Source organism: Salmo salar, chromosome 22 (assembly GCF_965601325.2).
Source record: "Salmo salar chromosome 22, fSalSal1, whole genome shotgun sequence".
NCBI lineage: Eukaryota > Metazoa > Chordata > Actinopteri > Salmoniformes > Salmonidae > Salmo > Salmo salar.
The window spans coordinates 44,966,816-44,986,579 of NC_138312.1; the positions used below are offsets into that span (position 1 = coordinate 44,966,816).

Genomic DNA, 19,764 nt, shown 5'->3' on the forward strand with positions numbered 1-19,764 from the left:
TGACTTGTTAAGCACCTTTTTACTCCTGAACTTATTTAGGCTTGTCATGACGCTGCGTTTGAATACTTATTGCAATGTTTCCCAAACTCTGTTCACGGGAGTCCATGAGGTGCACGTTTTGTTTTTTGCCCGAGCACTACATAGATTATTTGAATCAGCTGTGTGGTACTGGGGGCAAAAACCAAAACGTGCACCCTTTGGGGTCCCCAGGAATGAGTTTGGAAACACTAACTTATTGACTCAAGACATTTCAGCTTTTCCTTTTTAATTAATTTGTAAAAATGTTGAAAAACATAATTCCACTTTGACGTTATGGGGTATTGTGTGTAGGCCAGTGACACAATCTACATGTAATCCATTTTAAATTCAGGTTGTAACATAACAAAATGTGGAAAAAGTCAGGAGGTGTGAATTCTTTCTGAAGGCACTGTAGTTTGCCCATCAACTCTTATGACCAAGTATGAGCCTTGCCAAGTTTGCTGCTCCACACATTTATAAGAGACATGACATAAAATATCTCATTTCTAGCTTTGCAGCACACTCTGCATCTTTCATTAATAGGAGAACGGTAGACTTAAAGTGCGTGAGAGAATGTCTATCTTGCGTGTGTGGGCGGGATCTGTGACACTCAGACCTGACACAGTCGTTTCATAACCATCTGAAGGAACAGTGTCTGACCTGCCCTGAGACTGTATGTAGGCTTTTGTATGTGAATGAGGTGAGAGAAAGGGGCAGAGAGACCATGCTCTGTGTGTCTATTGGGTTAGCCTGTTCAAGGGAAGGCACAGCCTGAGTGGCAATGGCCAGTTATGTAACTTAGCTCTTATGTAATTGGCCCGCTCGCTCACACTGTCTCTCGCTCACACACATAAATACACACACACACACAAGCTCCTTTTACTCTTTTCTCTCTGACTCTTTGAGAATGCAAGCTTTAGAAGAGGGCAGAGTAAAGTGATGACAGTTTGAAATTTACTGTATTGTTCTATTGCAAGCACTTCTGTCTTAGATGACGAAAGTGAAAATGAAACCGTGCTTAGATGACGAAAGTGAAAATGAAACCATGTGATTGATAATGATCTACTTGCTGATGTGATTTATGTTATCATGCATTTGTTGTTTTTCCACATTTTCGTTCTATTTTCCAACCCCCAACAAGACAGCCCACTTCACAACAATAAACTCCACACACTTTGCCAAGCTTAAAGAGAGTTAGCCAAAATTACATATTTGTTTCCTTACCCTGAATTAGCCTAGGTCAACTACCCCTTTAAATGGGGTCTCTGCTTTGTTGTTTGACATAATGGCTAAAGCGGTGTGTACTCTATTTGATTGCAGGTACCCCAAGTGAGGATGTGTAGGTAATGCTCTCTGAGCTCTGCGGGACGCCATGTCTGAAGAATCGATCTCAGGAAGTGACCTGGACCCCAGCGTTAACAGTGAAGAGGAGGATCTGGAAGAGGAGGAGATTGATGATGAGGGTGACAATGATGGGGATGATGAAGATGATGCAGTCGGTGAGTGGCAGGGGGGAAGTGGCAGGGGGGAAGTGGCAGGGGGAAAGTGGCAGGGGGGAAGTGGCAGGGGGGAAGTGGCAGGGGAAAGGTGTCACCTCCGTAGAAGTTGCCTCTAGTTTACTACTCAACATTAATACCAGTCAGAACAGAAGACCACATTCTACAAGTCATTCACTTTAAATACTATATCTGTTAAAGGTAGAGTAGGTGATACATAAAGTAAACAGCACTTGTCCACTGTTGTTGTGCTGCAGCTACCACGTTGCAGCAGAGCGAACCGTACCCATCCACATGTGCAGATACTCTGTGCGAGTGCATCGTCTTGCATTGCGCTCAATATTCTCAGTTCATCCTGCTGCTCAGGGCAACGTCATATCGCTGAGTCTGTTTTAAAATGGTTGTACAGCAGTCTGATGCAAAACATCTTTATTTAAAATGTGAACTTATGTAGTCAACCAATCAATTACACAGAGTACATGTCCCCAATGGCACCCTATTCCCTACATGGTACCTATGGTACCTGGTCAAAAGTAGTGCACTACAGAGGGAATAGAGTGCCATTTGGGACACACAACAGTCAGGTAGTGAGCCAGGCACTTGGAGAGAGTCTTCGGAGCTACAGTGTCCCACATTGTTACAGACGGACTAGTGTCAACAACATGTTAGAACAGACAGTACCACAGGCAGGAGAATGCAGGTTTTGATGAATGCTGCTGGAATGAAACTTCCAGCCTGGAGCTGCCTGCATCTGCTCTGAGCAACGCCTCCAAACTATGTGTTCAATGCCAAGAATGTGAGAGGCTTCCAGGGGTAAGGAACACCAGGCAAGGCCCCACTAACTCTCACAGCCTGGCTGCCTAGAAGGATGGGAGACTAATGAAGACACTGGATGCGTCCCAAATGGGACCCTAGTCTCTTTCTAGTGCTGTACCTTTGACCAGGGCCCATAGGGCTCTTGTGAAAAGTAGTGCACTATTAAGGGAATAGGGTTCCATTTGGGACGCAGACACTGTATGTAACATGTCTTACTGGGGTCAGACAGTAACAGCCATGAATGAACCATAGAGAAAATTATTATTTAGCTCATTAAAGAATACAAGAGTTAGGATTTAAGGACGATTTCCCAGACACATCATTAAGCCTGATCCTGGACTAAGAATTTTGTTCAATTGAGATTCTCCATTGAAAGTACCCCAGAAACTGATAAACCAATGCTTCGGTAAGGGAAAGGGGGATATCTAGTCAGTTGTACAACTGAATGCATTCAACACCATTCAATACTGTCCAAGAGGGATTGGAGAAAGTTCCCAACAAACAATGCTTTCCCAAAAGGGTTAGTCTATTTCTCTAACCCTATTGGCCAGTTTCCCCAGACACTGATTTAATAATTAGTTGACTGATTGATGTCATTCTCTGCTCCTCTGTCCCACAGAGCGGCCAGAGAGTGGCCATGGCAGTACAGAGATGGAGACCCAGGGAGGGAGGGACTCCCCCTCAGCTACCTCACCCTCGGAAGAGCCTCCCTCTGGGCCCCCGTCTCAGCCCGCCTCCAGGCCTTCCTCCCAGCCCAACTCGAGACCTGCGTCTCGCTCCCAGCCCCCGTCTGGCGATGGCTCCCAGCCCCCATCCTGTCCTGAGAGCCCCAGTCAGGACAAGCCCTCTGCGGACAAAAAGCCCGCCTCCAGGCCTTCCTCCCAGCCCAACTCCAGACCTGCGTCTCGCTCCCAGCCCCCGTCCCGTCCTGAGAGCCCCAGCCAGGACAAGCCCCCTGCGGGCAAAAAGAAGAAACCAAGGGCCTCCAAGGCTTCAAAGTCCCAGGCCCCTTCGTCCGGTCCTGAGAGCCCCAGCCAGGACAAACCCTCTGCGGGCAAAAAGAAGAAACCGAGGGCCTCTAAGGCTTCAAAGTCCCAGGCCCCTTCGTCTGGTCCTGAGAGCCCCAGCCAGAACAAGCCCTCTGCGGGCAAAAAGAAGAAACCGAAGTCTAAGGACCCTAAGCCTGTTAAGACCTCTAAACCAGCACACATGAGGAAGAACATCAGGTATTTGTTTGATAGGGCAGTGCCAATGTATAATGCACCCTCTCTTCTAACGTATCCCCCTCCTCTCCTCTGACCCGTCCTTCTTTCCTCTGACCCGTCCTCCTCTCCTCTGACCCAACCTCCTCTCCTCTGACCCGTCCTCCTCTCTGACCCAACCTCCTCTCCTCTAACCCGTCCTCCTCTCCTCTAACTCGTCCTCCTCTCCTCTGACCCAACCTCCTTTCCTGTAACTCGTCCTCCTCTCCTCTGACCCAACCTCCTCTCCTCTAACTCGTCCTCCTCTCCTCTGACCCAACCTCCTCTCCTCTAACTCGTCCTCCTCTCCTCTGACCCAACCTCCTCTCCTCTAACCCGTCCTCCTCTAACTCGTCCTCCTCTCCTCTGACCCAACCTCCTTTCCTCTGACCCGTCCTCCTCTCTTCTGACCCGCCCCCCCGTCCTCCTCTGACCCGTCCTCCTCTCCTCTAACCCGTCCTCCTCTCCTCTGACCCGTCCTCCTCTTCTGACCCGCCCCCATCCTCCTCTCTTCTGACTCGCCCCCCATCCTCCTCTCTTCTGACCCGCCCCCATCCTCCTCTCTTCTGACCCGCCCGTCCTCCTCTGACCCGCCCCCCATCCTCCTCTCCTCTAACCCGGCCCCCTCCCTTCTGACCCGGCCCCCTCCCTTCTGACCCGGCCCCCTCCCTTCTGACCCGGCCCCCTCCCTTCTGACCCGTCCCTCCTCTGACCCGTCCTCGTCCCTCCTCTGACCCGTCCTCATCCTCTCCTCTGACCCCGTCCTCCTCCTCTCTTCTGACCCCGTCCTCCTCCTCTCTTCTGACCCCGTCCTCCTCCTCTCCTCTGACCCCGTCCTCCTCCTCTCCTCTGACCCCGTCCTCCTCCTCTCCTCTGACCCCGTCCTCCTCCTCTCCTCTGACCCCGTCCTCCTCCTCTCCTCTGACCCCGTCCTCCTCCTCTCCTCTGACCCCGTCCTCCTCCTCTCCTCTGACCCCGTCCTCCTCCTCTCCTCTGACCCCGTCCTCCTCCTCTCCTCTGACCCCGTCCTCCTCCTCTCCTCTGACCCAGTCCTCCTCCTCTCCTCCGACCCAGTACTCCTCCTCTCCTCTGACCCATCTTCCTCGGACCGTCCTCCTCCTCTATCCCATCCTCCTCTAACCCGTCCTCCTCTCCTCTAACCTGTCCCCTGTCCTCTCCTCTAACCTGTCCTCCTCTACTTTAACCTGTCCACTGTCCTCATCTACTTTAACCAGTCTCCTGTGCTCTCGTCTAACAAGTCCTCCTCTCCTCTAACCCGTCCTTCTCTCTTCCAAACAGGAAGCTGCTAAAGGAGCACCAGATGGAAGCAGTGACCAAGGCAGCCCAGCAGGAGGAGTTAGAGAGGCTGAGGCGTCTGGAGCAGCAGAGGAAGGACTATACAGCACCACCTGTCACAGATTGTCCTCCCCCAGGTGAGAGTTCTACCCCAAACCACCCTCTGGACAAAGAAAATACATTTGGGGGGGCTTCAATGGAGACTCTGAGAGCTCTGCTTGTTTCAGCAGAAGAGTGGGGGAGTGGTGGGGGCCAGTCAATGTGTGTAGGACTAAGGGAGAAAGTAACCAAACCGAATCGTGCTAGTTAGACAAACTTGCTGCGGCCTGTCTTTGCTGCATCAAATCGTTGTAAAGAAGCTAGCTAGCTACAGTAGCCAACTAGCTAGCTAAAGTAGCAAGACTAATTGAGGCTATTTTGAGGTGTCCTTGTCTACAACAACTCCATTCATATGAAACGGCCTACTTGTTGGTTGATCATTGTAGCATACGCCTTCTCATTTAGCCAACTTAATTTGGTTATTTAAATTCCATCTAGCATTGATTAGAAATCTCCCACTTCACTTGCTACACATGAAGCCTCTGACTGTAGCGCCACTTCTACCGGTGCCTCTTTTTTATGGGGTGCACTCAAACACTGTCAAACTGTTTTATTCAAATTTAGTTGGGGCAGAGGTCTGTGTGGGGGTTGTGATTCTGAAGGTCTAGATAGCTAGCAAGAAGCTGCAATGTGGGGAATCGTAGGTGGCACTTTTCAGCTAGTTTTATCTTGTTCTAGATACCATGTTTTGACTCATGTCACGTCTATGCTAATACGGCAAAAATTCACTAGCTAGCTAACCAACATCTGTAACGATATATTTGAGACAACAAGTGCTCATTATACAAATGAATTTGGGTTTTCAGTAAACATGGGAGACAAAATATAGTTGATATATTGTCAACAATCTAAGCCAACCAACCCCGTCTGTTTTGCCCCATAGTTGTGCATATGTTGTTTTTCTTGCGAAACAACCAACCCGCCTATGTCAAATAGATCATTTTAGTACATTTTAGACAAAGCCCCCCCAAAAAAATTTACTACTTTCTGATGTACTGTGCTCATCCCTTCTCTTTCGATCTTTCACTTATACCCTGACTACACGGCTCTCGTCGTGTGCGCGAGCATTGCAAAATAAATTTAGGAATCTATATTATTCAATTATTGCACCCACACTGCAATTATTGCATCCAATTATTGCACCCACTCAACGAGCATCTCCGTTGCCAGGGGCTAAAATAGAAGTCATTCCTATTTCTGACGCAGATCACGCTGCAAGTCCTGCCTCTCCCATCTCATTGGTTTATAGAAGCAGGTACCCACCTGCCATCTCCTCATTGGTTATATCCACGTGGGTGATTGAAAGATGAACTGTTGCCGGTTGTCGTGGTAATACTATGAAAGTGTAGATGCCAATCACCATATAAGTTAAACGATGAAAAAGCCTGGAAGGAGGAGGGATGACTAGAAACGATTCGGTTGACCGTTTTATCTGTGGATTAATTGTCGGAGTAGAGGACCTTGTGCATTTCAGGTAAAATAACAACCTAATGTTTATATCCCAGGACAAATTAGCTAGCAACAGCAAGCTAGCTAAATAGGACAAATTAGCTAGCAACAGCAAGCTAGCTAAATAGGACAAATTAGCTAGCAACAGCAAGCTAGCTAAATAGGACAAATTAGCTAGCAACAGCAAGCTAGCTAAATAGGACAAATTAGCTAGCAACAGCAAGCTAAATTTCCATAAATGTTTAACGCTTTTCGACCTGTCCGCAAATTAATGTCATTGGTTCAGAGTTTGTTTTGATATTTTAACCTGCTTGTCGTGATCGCGTTTGGTGTAGGGGGTCAAAATAAATGTATGCACGATGGCGCACGCGCAGCTGGTTTGGGTTCCGTGTTACCCGTATCCTGCTCTGCCTGTCTGTGTCTCTCTCTTTCCTCTCTCTCTCTCTCTCTCTCTCTCTCTCATTGTTCTCTGTGCATTTCCCCCTCTCCTCCAATAGAATCGGTGTTGAGGCCTGGGGAGGAGGAGTGTCAAGGTCAGGGGTCGTTAGAGGCTGCTTTCCTAGCCAGGCAGGATGTCATCTGCCTGGACAGCAGTGACAGCAGTGAGGAGGAAGAGAAGCAGGAGGATGTCAAGCCACCAGCTATCCCCATTATCAGACTGGCTATCAGACCCGCTGTCAGACCTGCTATCAGAGACGGTAAGACTGTAGGAGGACTGCTCAAACAAAGGGAACAACCACAACTCTCTGGCTGTGTCCCAAATTGAACCCCGAGACCCTATGCACTTGTGAAGATCTGAGACTATTTGATTGGTGTAAGCAATATGGTGTAACTTCCCCATAGCCTATCTATCAGAAGGTAAGGCGGCGCTATTAACATATTTCTTAGACCTGTCCAATCCTCTCAGATCTCCACAAGGGCAAAGAACGTTATAGGTAGAATATATATATATTCCTGTTGGTCCAACCAAAGAACGTTATAACTTTAAGGTTCTACCTATAACGTTCTATATATATATATCACACACAGTAATTGGTTAGCTGTCAGGTTACGAACGCTTAATGGCATGAACTATGAATATACATTTTCCTGCTCGGAACCAATGATGCCTGCTGTCTCTCCAGGACCACAGTGGAAATAAGTGGGTTATTTTGATGTTTTTAACTGTGTCGTTGTTTACCTGAATAATAAATAAATCTAATTAATCAACTTCCTCCCAGACGTGATCGAGCTGAGCTCCGGGGACGACGATGCCCTGCAGATCAGCAGTGAGTCAGCCAATGAGGACGAGGACGAAGGTGTGGGGGGCACGGCGGAGAGCAGCGGCGCACACATCAACGACTCGCTCAACCAACCAGATGCCCAGGGGAGGGTCCTAGTTAATATCAACCACCCCGCAGAGGAGGAAGACCTGTTCCTCGCCCCACAGCTGGCCCGAGCCGTCAAACCTCACCAGGTACGTTAACTAACACACACACACACACACACACACACACACACACACACACACACACACACACACACACACACACACACACACACTGCAGCACCCTGCAGAGGAGGAAGCCTCGCCCCACAGCTGTCCCGCGCTGTCAAACCTCACCAGGTACGTTAACTAACACACACACACACAGACTGCAGCACCCCACAGAGGAGAAAGACCTGTACCACACCCCACAACTGGCACGCGACGTCAAACCTCACCAGGTACACTAACTCTCTCACACACACTGCTGCAACATGGGAGATGGTGTCACAAAGGCAGGCCGGGTACAAGTAAAAGTGCCTTGACTGCATGCGTTATTTAATTGAGTTCATTCTCTCTCTTCCTCCATCCCTCATCTCCTTCTCACTTCTTCCCCCACTTTCCTCCCCCTTCTTTCCTTCCTCTCTCCCTCCCTCCCTCCCTCCCCAGGTTGGTGGGATCCGGTTCCTCTATGATAACCTGGTGGAGTCTCTGGAGCGCTATAAGGGCAGCAGTGGGTTTGGCTGTATCCTGGCCCACAGCATGGGTCTGGGTAAGACCCTGCAGGTCATCTCCTTTATAGACATCCTGCTCAGACACACCGGGGCCCACACCGTACTGGCCATCGTCCCTGTGAGTAGACCGTTAAGGAGATGATGGGTGTGTCTCGCTTTCTTCTCTTGCTTTCTGTCTCTGTTCTCCCATTGCTCTCTGTTCATCTCCCCAGTGTGTGTGTCTGTGTGTGTGTGGCTGTCTGTGAGCACAGCTGTGTCTTTATCTCTCTCTTTCTCCCCAGGTGAACACCCTTCAGAACTGGCTGGCGGAGTTTAACCTGTGGCTTCCCACCCAAGAGGCCCTTCCCCCTGATAGTGACCCTGCCATCGTCACAGGACGCACCTTCAGAGTCCACATCCTCAATGACGAGCACAAGTACATGACATTTATATAGTAAAGCTGACTAACACAATGCACTGTGTGTCAATTGTATACTGTCGTGTGTGTTCTGCCGCGCGCGCGTGTTCTGCCGCGTGTGTGTTTGTTCGTATTCTGCCGTGTGTGTGTTATGCCGTGTGTGTGTGTGCTGCTGCCGTTTGTGTACTGCCGTGTGTGTTTGTGTACTGCTGTGTGTACGGTATAGCCATGAGGTACTTAAAGACAGCCCTGATGTGTGCCTGTGCGCGAGAGCATGTGTACGTAACATTGCTTACGTGTGATTGTGTGTGTGTGCCCTACAGAACCACGGTGGCTCGGGCTAAGGTAGTGGAGGACTGGTCCAGGGATGGAGGTGTCCTCCTGATGGGGTATGAGATGTACCGCCTGCTGTCCCTGAAGAAGAGCTTTGTGACTGGCAGGAAGAGGAAGTCCAAGAAGCCCCAGGGACCCGTCATCATCGACCTGGACGAAGAGGAGAGGCAGCAGGAGCTCATGAAAGGTAAGGGGTCAGTGGTTAGAGGTCGCTGCAGGATCCACTATAGGTGTTTTGGGGCAGTAGCGGCAGCGGCAGCCAGGCAGCCAGCCAGCCAGCCAGCTGTTGTTTCAAATTAGGAGTGCTGATCAAGGATCATGTCCAGCTAATATTATTTATTGTGATCTAAAATGCAAAACTGACTCTGACAAGCTTTATGAATATGAAATAATGTATCACCAATATAATGATACAATACTGTAGGCTGACAGTTCACTAGACACTGGATGAGTTAAGCCTTGTAAAAAAGCAGCATAAATTACAATATTAAAATGCCAAGGCTGATGAATTGCAATGACATTCTACTACTAATAATAGATCAGAGAACGTTATTATTTTATCTATTCATCATCATTTATGTAACCTGTGTTTTACTCTCTTTTTTCTCACACACCTACAAACACACACACATTCTCCCAACCTGTGTTTTACTCACTCACTCCTCCTCCTCCCAGGAATGGAGAAGGCCCTGGCCAGGCCCGGTCCAGACGTGGTGATCTGTGATGAGGGCCACCGCATTAAGAACTGTCACGCCAGCACCTCACAGGCCCTGAAAAACATCCGCTCCAGGCGACGTGTGGTCCTAACAGGATACCCCCTCCAGAACAACCTGATAGAGTACTGGTGCATGGTGGACTTTGTCAGGCCTGACTTCCTGGGCACCAGGCAGGAGTTCAGTAACATGTTCGAGAGGCCCATTCTGAACGGGCAGTGTGTGGACAGCACGCCGCAGGATGCCAGGGTGATGAGATATCGAAGTCACGTCCTCCATAGTCTGCTGGAGGGCTTCGTCCAGAGGTGAGAGTGTAGAAGAGTGCAGACTATGTTTTATGTATTCACCTACCTCTCCTCGCCCTTTGCTTTTTATATCGCTCTTTCTGTCTCTCTCACTCTCTTTTTCTCTATTTCTCTATCCTCTCTGTCAAATATGGTTTCTCATCCTAAATACTCTCTCCTATAGATCTGTGAAGGATTGGTTAGGTGTATATGCACTCTGATAATAATCCGTGTCTGTCCCAGGCGAGGCCACGACGTACTGAGGGACCAGCTCCCCTCCAAGGAAGAGCATGTGATCATGGTGCGCCTGTCGCCCCTGCAGAGGGCACTTTACACTGAGTTTATGAACCGCTTCAGAGAGGCAGGCAACAGCGGCTGGCTGGGACTCAACCCACTCAAGGCCTTCTGCGTCTGCTGCAAGGTGAGGCTGAAATTGCTGTACTGGTGCTGTGGGATTAGATAGACAGACAGGCAGTCAGGCATACCACAGACCCCTCAAACTCAACTCTTTACCAGTTCCACTGCATTTTTTCAATTAGAGACTGATTTAGTGGGTGCAATTAATTATCAGGTAGAACAGAAAACCAGCAGGCTGCGGACCTCATAGGGAAAGAGTTGAATACCTCTGCCATAGACCATAGTGACGATAGGGTACTGCTGTGGGTTAGTTAGCATAGCCAGGATATACACCCTGATCTTAACCTGGAATCAGTAACATTATTGAAGTCAGTCCATTGATGTGTGTGTGTAGATCTGGAACCACCCTGACGTGCTGTACGAGACCCTTCAGAAGGAGAACCTAGCCAACGAGCAGGACCTAGACCTGGATGACATCACGGCGGCCGCCAACCCTCGCTGCCCCGGCGCCAGCCTGAAGGCCAAAGTTGCCGACTCAGCCAACAGCCGGGGCAACGTCGCCCTGCCCCCACTCAACCCCATCCAAGAGAGAGCCAATCAAGTCATCACCTACGAATGGGTACGTAACGCCACTCTCTCAACCCACAGGCTGGCTGGGAACTTGTTAGATACTTCTCCTATGTTAGCCTGGGTCCTATTCATTAGTAATAAAACAGGCCGAAACGGGTAGAAACCTATAGCCTCACATACCTGAGTTTGTCCAATAAGAAATGCTTGTTTTCATGTTCAGTTGCAAAGCATTTTGCTGCGGTGTGCACTAATGAATACAACCCTGGTTGAACCAGACTGAATGCTGTTCTCATTATTGCATGAATTTCCACTGTAACGATTCTGAAGTTGTTTTGTAAAACCTAGGGATGTAACGATTCACCGATACGCATCGTTCCCTGGATTAAATGTTTCAGATATGAGCGCATTGGTACGCGGGATCCAAATATAGCATTCATCGGTCAGAAAATCAATTAAAACGTTACGAATCGCCTGTTCATAATTTTTTGAGCCTGCTCAAATTACTTTCTTTCTACCTTCAGAAAATACCTAATATTTTGTGACCACTGCGTCCTCTTAAGGGTCGAACTAAGCATGCCATTATGTTGACAGTCATTGATCTACAGTGAGGGAAAAAAGTATTTGATCCGCTGCTGATTTTGTACGTTTGCCCACTGACAAAGAAATGATCAGTCTATCATTTTAATGGTAGGTTTATTTGAACAGTGAGAGACAGAATAACAACAAAAAAATCCAGAAAAACGCATGTCAAAAATGTTAGAAATTGATTTGCATTTTATTGAGGGAAATAAGTATTTGACCCCTCTGCAAAACATGACTTAGTACTTGGTGGCAAAACCCTTGTTGGCAAGCACAGAGGTCAGACGTTTCTTGTAGTTGGCCACCAGGTTTGCACACATCTCAGGAGGGATTTTGTCCCACTCCTCTTTGCAGATCTTCTCCAAGTCGTTAAGGTAAAATGATAAACTCTGACCTCTGTGATTGCCAACAAGGGTTTTGCCACCAAGTACTAAGTCATGTTTTGCAGAGGGGTCAAATACTTATTTCCCTCATTAAAATGCAAATCAATTTATAACATTTTTAACATGCGTTTTTCTGGATGTTTTTGTTGTTATTCTGTCTCTCACTGTTCAAATAAACCTACCATTAAAATTATAGACTGATAATTTCTTTGTCAGTGGGCAAACGTACAAAATCAACAGGGGATCAAATACTTTTTTCCCTTACTGTACACATCATTTTGCATGCCACACAACCCCAGGCAATATTAGTAGCCTAGTCAAACTGCATGCTGTGCGCAACTTGGCACGCCCACCAACGAGAGGCAGGCCCCGATCTGACACATCTACGTGTCACAGGGTAGCATTCAAATGTTTGTAAAATTGCTTGCACAATCTTAGTCTTGATTAGTTGAGTGACAACCAGTGTAATTTGATAGGTTATTTTTATATAATGTTCTTTTGAAAATGGTGTTTTACCTGAATAAAAGTTGCTTAAGCTACTGCCGGAGACACAACTCATCTGGTTATACATGCTGATCAGGGTTTACATTACATTTTATTTCCATTGTTCAGGTTCACCATCAGCAATAATTGTGCTAGTTTTGCTTGAAGCAATCAGTATATGGTCATTTGTAGATATACAGGGTAAAGTTGATCATTTCATAACGAGGACAGCAATCACTTTTTTCTACCCGCACTGCACGGTTGAAGTGGCAGAAGAAGAGAATCTCACTAACCATTTGATTATTAGATGGGGGTGGAATCCAAAGTTGTGCTATATATTCATTGGCTATGTCATAGCTAATGTTTACAGATAAATGTTGATACATTACTTGCTGTAACACTTGTAATCTGCAAAAATGACATTCATTAGTGGGTGATGGTGGGGGGGAGACAAAAAGCAAACATTGCCCCCCAACTGGTAGTGTGTTGGTAAATGCCAAGTTTCCCTTATGGCTCAGCTCAGGTGCCTACATCCACCATATACACTACCGTTCAAAAGTTAGGGGTCACTTAGAAATGTCCTTGTTTTTAAAAGAAAAGCATATCTTCATAATGGGCCTCTCTACACCTATCAGCAACCATCACTCCTGTGTTCCATTGGCACGTTGTGTTAGCTAATCAAAGTTTATCATTTTAAAAAGCTAATTGGTCATTGGAAAACCCTTTTGCAATTATGTTAGCACAGCTGAAAACTGTTGTGCTTATTAATAAAGAAGCAATAAAACTGGCCTTCTTTAGACTAGTTGAGAATCTGGAGCATCAGCATTTGTGGGCAGGCTCAAAATGGCCAGAAACAAAGGACTTTCTTCTGAAACTCATCAGTCTATTCTTGTTCTGAGAAACAGACGCCTCACAAGTCCTCAACTGGCAGCTTCAATAAATAGTACCTGCAAAACACCAGTCTCAACGTCAACAGTGAAGAGGTGACTCCAGGATGCTGGCCTTCTAGGCAGAGTTGCAAAGAAAAAGCCATATCTCAGACTGGCCAATAAAAATAAAAGATTAAAATTGGCAAAAGAACACAGACACTGGACAGAGGAACTCTGCCTAGAAGGCCAGCGTCCCGGAGTCGCCTCTTCACTGTTGAAGTTGAGACTGGTGTTTTGCGGGTACTATTTAATGAAGCTGCCAGTTGAGGACTTGTGAGGCGTCTGTTTCTCAAAACAAGAATAGACTGACGAGTTTCAGAAGAAAGTCCTTTGTTTCTGGCCATTTTGAGCCTGTAATTGAACCCACAAATGCTGATGCTCCAGATACTCAACTAGTCTAAAGAAGGCCAGTTTTCAGCTGTGCTAACATACTTGCAAAAGGGTTTTCTAATGATCAATTAGCCTTTTAAAATGATAAACGTGCCAATGGAACACAGGAGTGATGGTTGCTGATAGCTGTACAGAGGCCCATTATGTAGATATTCCATAAAAAGCGATAGTCATTTACAATATTAAAAATGTCTACACTGTATTTCTGATCAATTTGATGTCATTTTAATGGACAAAAAATGTGCTTTTCTTTTAAAAACAAGGACATTTCTAAGTGACCCCAAACTTTTGAACGGTAGTGTATATGGTGGATGTAGGCATCTGAGCTGAGCCATAAAGGAAACTGGGCATCTACCAACACACTACCAGTTGGGGGTCAATGTTTGCTTTTTGAATGTGTTTATGAAACAAATGTTAGTGCATCGAACCGAATCTTTTCAAACAGAAAAGTATCGTTCCTGTATCGGAGCCCTTGTATCGAATCATCTTGAAAGGGAAAGATGCACATCTCTAGTAAAACCTAAGACGTCCTCGTTGGTGTGAAAGAATGACCTTCATTCACCCATCTCCTGTCCTGTTCCCTGTATCTCTGTCACTCCAGGCCAAGGACATCATGAGCAACTACCAGACTGGGGTTCTGGAGAACTCTGCCAAGATGCTGCTGCTCTTCCACCTGATTGATGAGAGTGTGAGCAGAGGAGACAAGATCCTGGTCTTCAGGTTGGACCTCTTCCTATGTCTGACATAGAACACTTCATCCAAACACTCCCTATGAGCATAGTCATACTTAGACTTTATTGTCGTTAGAGAGACTGGAAATGTGTATTTTTGTTTTTCACCTCGAAGTATCCATGTGATACTAACTGACGTGTGTGTGTGTGTGTGTGTGTGTGTGTGTGTGTGTGTGTGTGTGTGTGTGTGTGTGTGTGTGTGTGTGTGTGTGTGTGTGTGTGTGTGTGTGTGTGTGTGTGTGTGTGTGTGTGTGTGTGTGTGTGTGTGTGTGTGTGTGTGTGTGTGTGTGTGTGTGTGTGTGTGTGTCCATCAGTCAGAGCTTGTCCACCCTGACAGTCATTGAAGGCTTCCTGTCCAGACGGCCGTTGCCAGCAGGCCGAGTCTCCCCTGACAACCAAGGCCAGAACCAGACCTGGGTCCGCAACATCAACTACTACAGTGAGTCATCATCCATACAAACACACACACACGGCACGACCCTGTTCCCATGGCAACCACTACTACCCAGACTCTGTCATCATTATTCCCATGGCAACTCTTTGACTCTTCACTTGTGCTAGCTCAGCTGTGATTTGAACACAGATCCCACTAATGTACTCTGTTGTTCCAGACTATTAAACTAGTTTGCTTGTTTTCACAGCATCCTGTCCTGTGTAATATTTTGGCCTCAATCCGCTAACTGAACAAATCTACTCTCACTTATGGTCTCTAATCTCAATCAGTCTTTCTGTGATTCCTCATATCCTATATAGGGATGCACGATATATCGGTGAACATATCGGAATCGGCCGATATTAGCTAAAAATACCAACATCCATATCGGCCCGATGTCTAGTTTAACGCCAATGTTAAAAACCGATGTCAAAGCTACCGTGCATTAGAGGTCGACCGATTAATCGGAATGGCCGATTAATTAGGGCCGATTTCAAGTTTTCATAGCAATCGGTAAACGGCATTTTTGGACACCGATCATGGCCGATTACATTGCACTCCACAAGGAGACTGCGTGGCAGGCTTGACTACCTGTTATGTGAGTGCAGCAAGGAGCTAAGGTAAGGTGCTAGCTAGCATTAAACGTATTTTATAAAATACAATCAATCTTAACATAATTACTAGTTAACTACACATGGTTGATGATATTACTAGTTTATCTAGCTTGTCCTGCGTTGCATACAATCGATGCGGTGCCTGTTCATTTATCATTGAATCACAGCCTACTTCGCCAAACGAGTGATTTAACAAGCGCATTCACGAAAAAAGCACTGTCGTTGCACCAATGTGCCTAACCATAAACATCAATGCCTTTCTTAAAATCAATACACAAGTATATATTTTTAAACCTGCATATTTAGTTAATATTGCCTGCTAACATTAATTTCTTTTAACTAGGGAAATTGTGTCACTTCTCTTGCGTTCTGTGCAACAGAGTCAGTGTATATGCAGCAGTTTGGGCCGCCTGGCTCGTTGCGAACTATGTGAAGACCATTTCTTCCTAACAAAGATAGCCAACTTCGCCAAACGGGGGATGATTTAACAAAAGCGCATTTGCGAAAAAAGCACAATCGTTGCACGCATGTACCTAACCATAAACATCAATGCCTTTCTTAAAATCAATACACAGAAGTATATTTTATTAAACCTGCATATTTAGTTAAAAGAAATCCAGTTTAGCAGGCAATATTAAATTAGGGAAATTGTGTCACTTCTCTTGCGTTCATTGCACGCAGAGTCAGGGTATATGCAACAGTTTGGGCAGTCTGGCTGGTTGCGAACTAATTTGCCAGATTTTTTACGTAAGTATGACATAACATTGAAGGTTGTGCAATGTAACAGGAATATTTAGACTTATGGATGCCACCCGTTAGATAAAATACGGAACGGTTCCGTATTTCACTGAAAGAATAAATGTTTTGTTTTCGAAATGATAGTTTCCGGATTTCACCATATTAATGACCTACGGCTCGTATTTCTGTGTGTTATTATGTTATAATTAAGTATATGATTTGATATTTGATAGAGCAGTCTGACTGAGCGGTGGTAGGCAAGGCAGCAGCAGGCTCGTAAGCATTCATTCAAACAGCACTTTTGTGCGTTTGCCAGCAGCTCTTCGCTGTGCTTCAAGCATTGAGCTTTTTATGACTTTAAGCCTATCAACTCTCGAGCTAGTTAGCGGGGTGCACGCTAATAGCGTTTCAATCGGTGATGTCACTCGCTCTGAGACCTTGAAGTAGTTGTTCCCCTTGCTATGCAAGGGCCGCGGCTTTTGTGGAGCGATGGGTAACGATGCTTCGAGGGTAGCTGTTGATGTGTTCCTGGTTCGAGCCCAGGTAGGGGCGAGGAGAGGGACGGAAGCTATACTGTTACCCTGGCAATACTAAAGTGCCTATAAGAACATCCAATAGTCAAAGGTATATGAAATACAAATGGTATAGAGAGAAATAGTCCTATAATTCCTATAATAACTACAACCTAAAACTTCTTACCTGGGAATGTTGAAGACTCATGTTAAAAGGAACCACTAGCTTTCATATGTTCACATGTTCTGAGCAAAGAACTTAAACGTTACCTTTTTTACATGGCACATATTGCATTTTTACTTTCTTCTCAAACACTTTGTTTTTGCATTATTTAAACCAAATTGAACATGTTTGATGATTTATTTGAGGCTAAATTGATTTTATTGATGTATTTATATTATTTAAACTAAAAGTGTTCATTCAGTATTGTTGTAATTGTCATTATTACAAATAAATAAATACATTTAAAAAATCGACCGATTAATCGGTATCGGCTTTTTTTGGTCCTCCAATAATCGGTATCGGCGTTGAAAAATCATAATCAGTCGACCTCTACCGTGCATACCTATATAACGTAATGACGCCATGTCAATATTGCACTACACGTGCAACACAGCATTCCTAAACTAACCCACAATGTCTGCTGTGTGGATCGAGCAGTCAACAAGTTGAGCAGTCATTTGAAAGAGTAAGAAAAGTTAAGCAAGACAACTCAAAGGCGAAATCCATTAAAGCCAAGATAATGGTATTCATTGCCCTTGACAATCAACCATTCTCTATCATGGGTGATGTTGGCTTTCGCCGACTGGTCGAACACCGGTACATACTACCAAGTGCGCTATTTTTCAGTTGCCCTACCGGAGTTACACAGTAATAACGTCACTGCTATTAGCTTCACGACATACATACTATTGAATGCTGTTTGGGTCTTTGCCTGTCAAAAAAGATACAGTAGCACTGTCAAAGCTTTACAAAAAGTCTGCAAACAAGTAAATACGGGCCACGAACGATGTGTTTACAATACCACGTTGGTAATAAAGCATCATTTGTTGGACCGCAACTTCTGGGGCAGCTAGCTTTAGCTTGGTACCTTGCTAGCACCAATACAACCAGCCTGAAAACAATGACCCATAGAAACTGCAGTCATTTTCATTATTCTTAGCAATGATTTAGGAATCCTTGTGAGTAAGTATTAGCTAGGTTGCCACTTGTTGTTCGCCTATTGAAATTGAACTTCAGTTCATGAAAATAAATAGCTAGCCAACTACTTAACCCTGTTGCCCAAAGCTAACGTTATTTTATTTATTTATTTTTTATTTCACCTTTATTTAACCAGGTAGGCAAGTTGAGAACAAGTTCTCATTTACAATTGTGACCTGGCCAATATAAAGCAAAGCAGTTTGACAACATATAACACAGAGTTACACATGGAGTAAAACAAACATACAGTCAATAATACAGTAGAAAAATAAGTCTATATACAATGTGAGCAAATGAGGTGAGATAAGGGAGGTAAAGGCAAAAAGGCCATGTTGGCAAAATAAATACAATATACAGTGAGGGGAAAAAGTATTTGATCCCCTGCTGATTTTGTACGTTTGCCCACTGACAAAGAAATGATCAGTCTATAATTTTAATGGTAGGTTTATTTGAACAGTGAGAGACAATAACAACAAAAAATCCAGAAAAACGCATGTCACAAATGTTATAAAATGATTTGCATTTTAATGAGGAAAATAAGTATTTGACCCCTCTGCAAAACATGACTTAGTACTTGGTGGCAAAACCCTTGTTGGCAAGCACAGAGGTCAGACGTTTCTTGTAGTTGGCCACCAGGTTTGCACACATCTCAGGAGGGATTTTGTCCCACTCCTCTTTGCAGATCTTCTCCAAGTTATTAAGGTTTCGAGGCTGACGTTTGGCAACACGAACCTTCAGCTCCCTCCACAGATTTTATATGGGATTAAGGTCTGGAGACTGGCTAGGCCACTCCAGGACCTTAATGTGCTTCTTCTTGAGCCGCTCCTTTGTTGCCTTGGCCGTGTGTTCTGGGTCATTGTCATGCTGGAATACCCATCCACGACCCATTTTCAATGCCCTGGCTGAGGGAAAGAGGTTCTCACCCAAGATTTGACGGTACATGGCCCCGTCCATCGTCCCTTTGATGCGGTCCTGTCCCCTTAGCAGAAAAACACCCCCAAACAGAATGTTTCCACCTCCATGTTTGATGGTGGGGATGGTGTTCTTGGGGTCATAGGCAGCATTCCTCCTCCTCCAAACACAGCGAGTTGAGTTGATGCCAAAGAGCTCCATTTTGGTCTCATCTGACCACAACACTTTCACCCAGTTTTCTTCTGAATCATTCAGATGTTCATTGGTAAACTTCCGACGGGCATGTATATGTGCTTTCTTGAGCAGGGGGACCTAGCGGGCGCTGCAGGATTTCAGTCCTTCACGGCGTATTGTGTTACCAATTGTTTTCTTGGTGATTATGGTCCCAGCTGCCTTTAGATCATTGACAAGATCCTCCCGTGTAGTTCTGGGCTGATTCCTCACTATTCTCATGATCATTGCAACTCCACGAGGTGAGATCTTGCATGGAGCCCCAGGCCGAGGGAGATTGACAGTTCTTTTGTGTTTCTTCCATTTGCGAATCATCGCATCAACTGTTGTCACCTTCTCACCAAGCTGCTTGTCGATGGTCTTGTAGCCCATTCCAGCCTTGTGTAGGTCTACAATCTTGTCCCTGACATCCTTGGAGAGCTCTTTGGTCTTGGCCATGGTGGAGAGTTTGGAATCTGATTGATTGATTGCTTCTGTGGACAGGTATCTTTTATACAGGTAACAAACTGAGATTAGGAGCACTCCCTTTAAGAGTGTGCTCCTAATCTCAGCTCGTTACCTGTACAAAAGACACCTGGG

General features: G+C 45.7%; 1 protein-coding gene across 1 annotated transcript in view; it reads left to right on the forward strand.

Annotated features, from left to right (window-relative positions):
- The window catches only part of LOC106583438 (helicase ARIP4), a 35,364-nt gene that overhangs the window by 4,032 nt on the left and 11,568 nt on the right, over positions 1–19,764 (forward strand). Inside the window, exons 2-14 of the mRNA XM_014167597.3 lie at positions 1,339–1,517; positions 2,950–3,556; positions 4,871–5,004; positions 6,913–7,113; positions 7,636–7,871; positions 8,331–8,513; positions 8,677–8,810; positions 9,116–9,312; positions 9,801–10,143; positions 10,366–10,543; positions 10,874–11,098; positions 14,415–14,533; positions 14,859–14,983. Coding sequence (XP_014023072.3) covers positions 1,391–1,517; positions 2,950–3,556; positions 4,871–5,004; positions 6,913–7,113; positions 7,636–7,871; positions 8,331–8,513; positions 8,677–8,810; positions 9,116–9,312; positions 9,801–10,143; positions 10,366–10,543; positions 10,874–11,098; positions 14,415–14,533; positions 14,859–14,983 — 2,809 coding nt within the window. The 5' untranslated portion in view covers positions 1,339–1,390. The remainder of the gene's footprint in view (positions 1–1,338; positions 1,518–2,949; positions 3,557–4,870; positions 5,005–6,912; positions 7,114–7,635; positions 7,872–8,330; positions 8,514–8,676; positions 8,811–9,115; positions 9,313–9,800; positions 10,144–10,365; positions 10,544–10,873; positions 11,099–14,414; positions 14,534–14,858; positions 14,984–19,764) is intronic.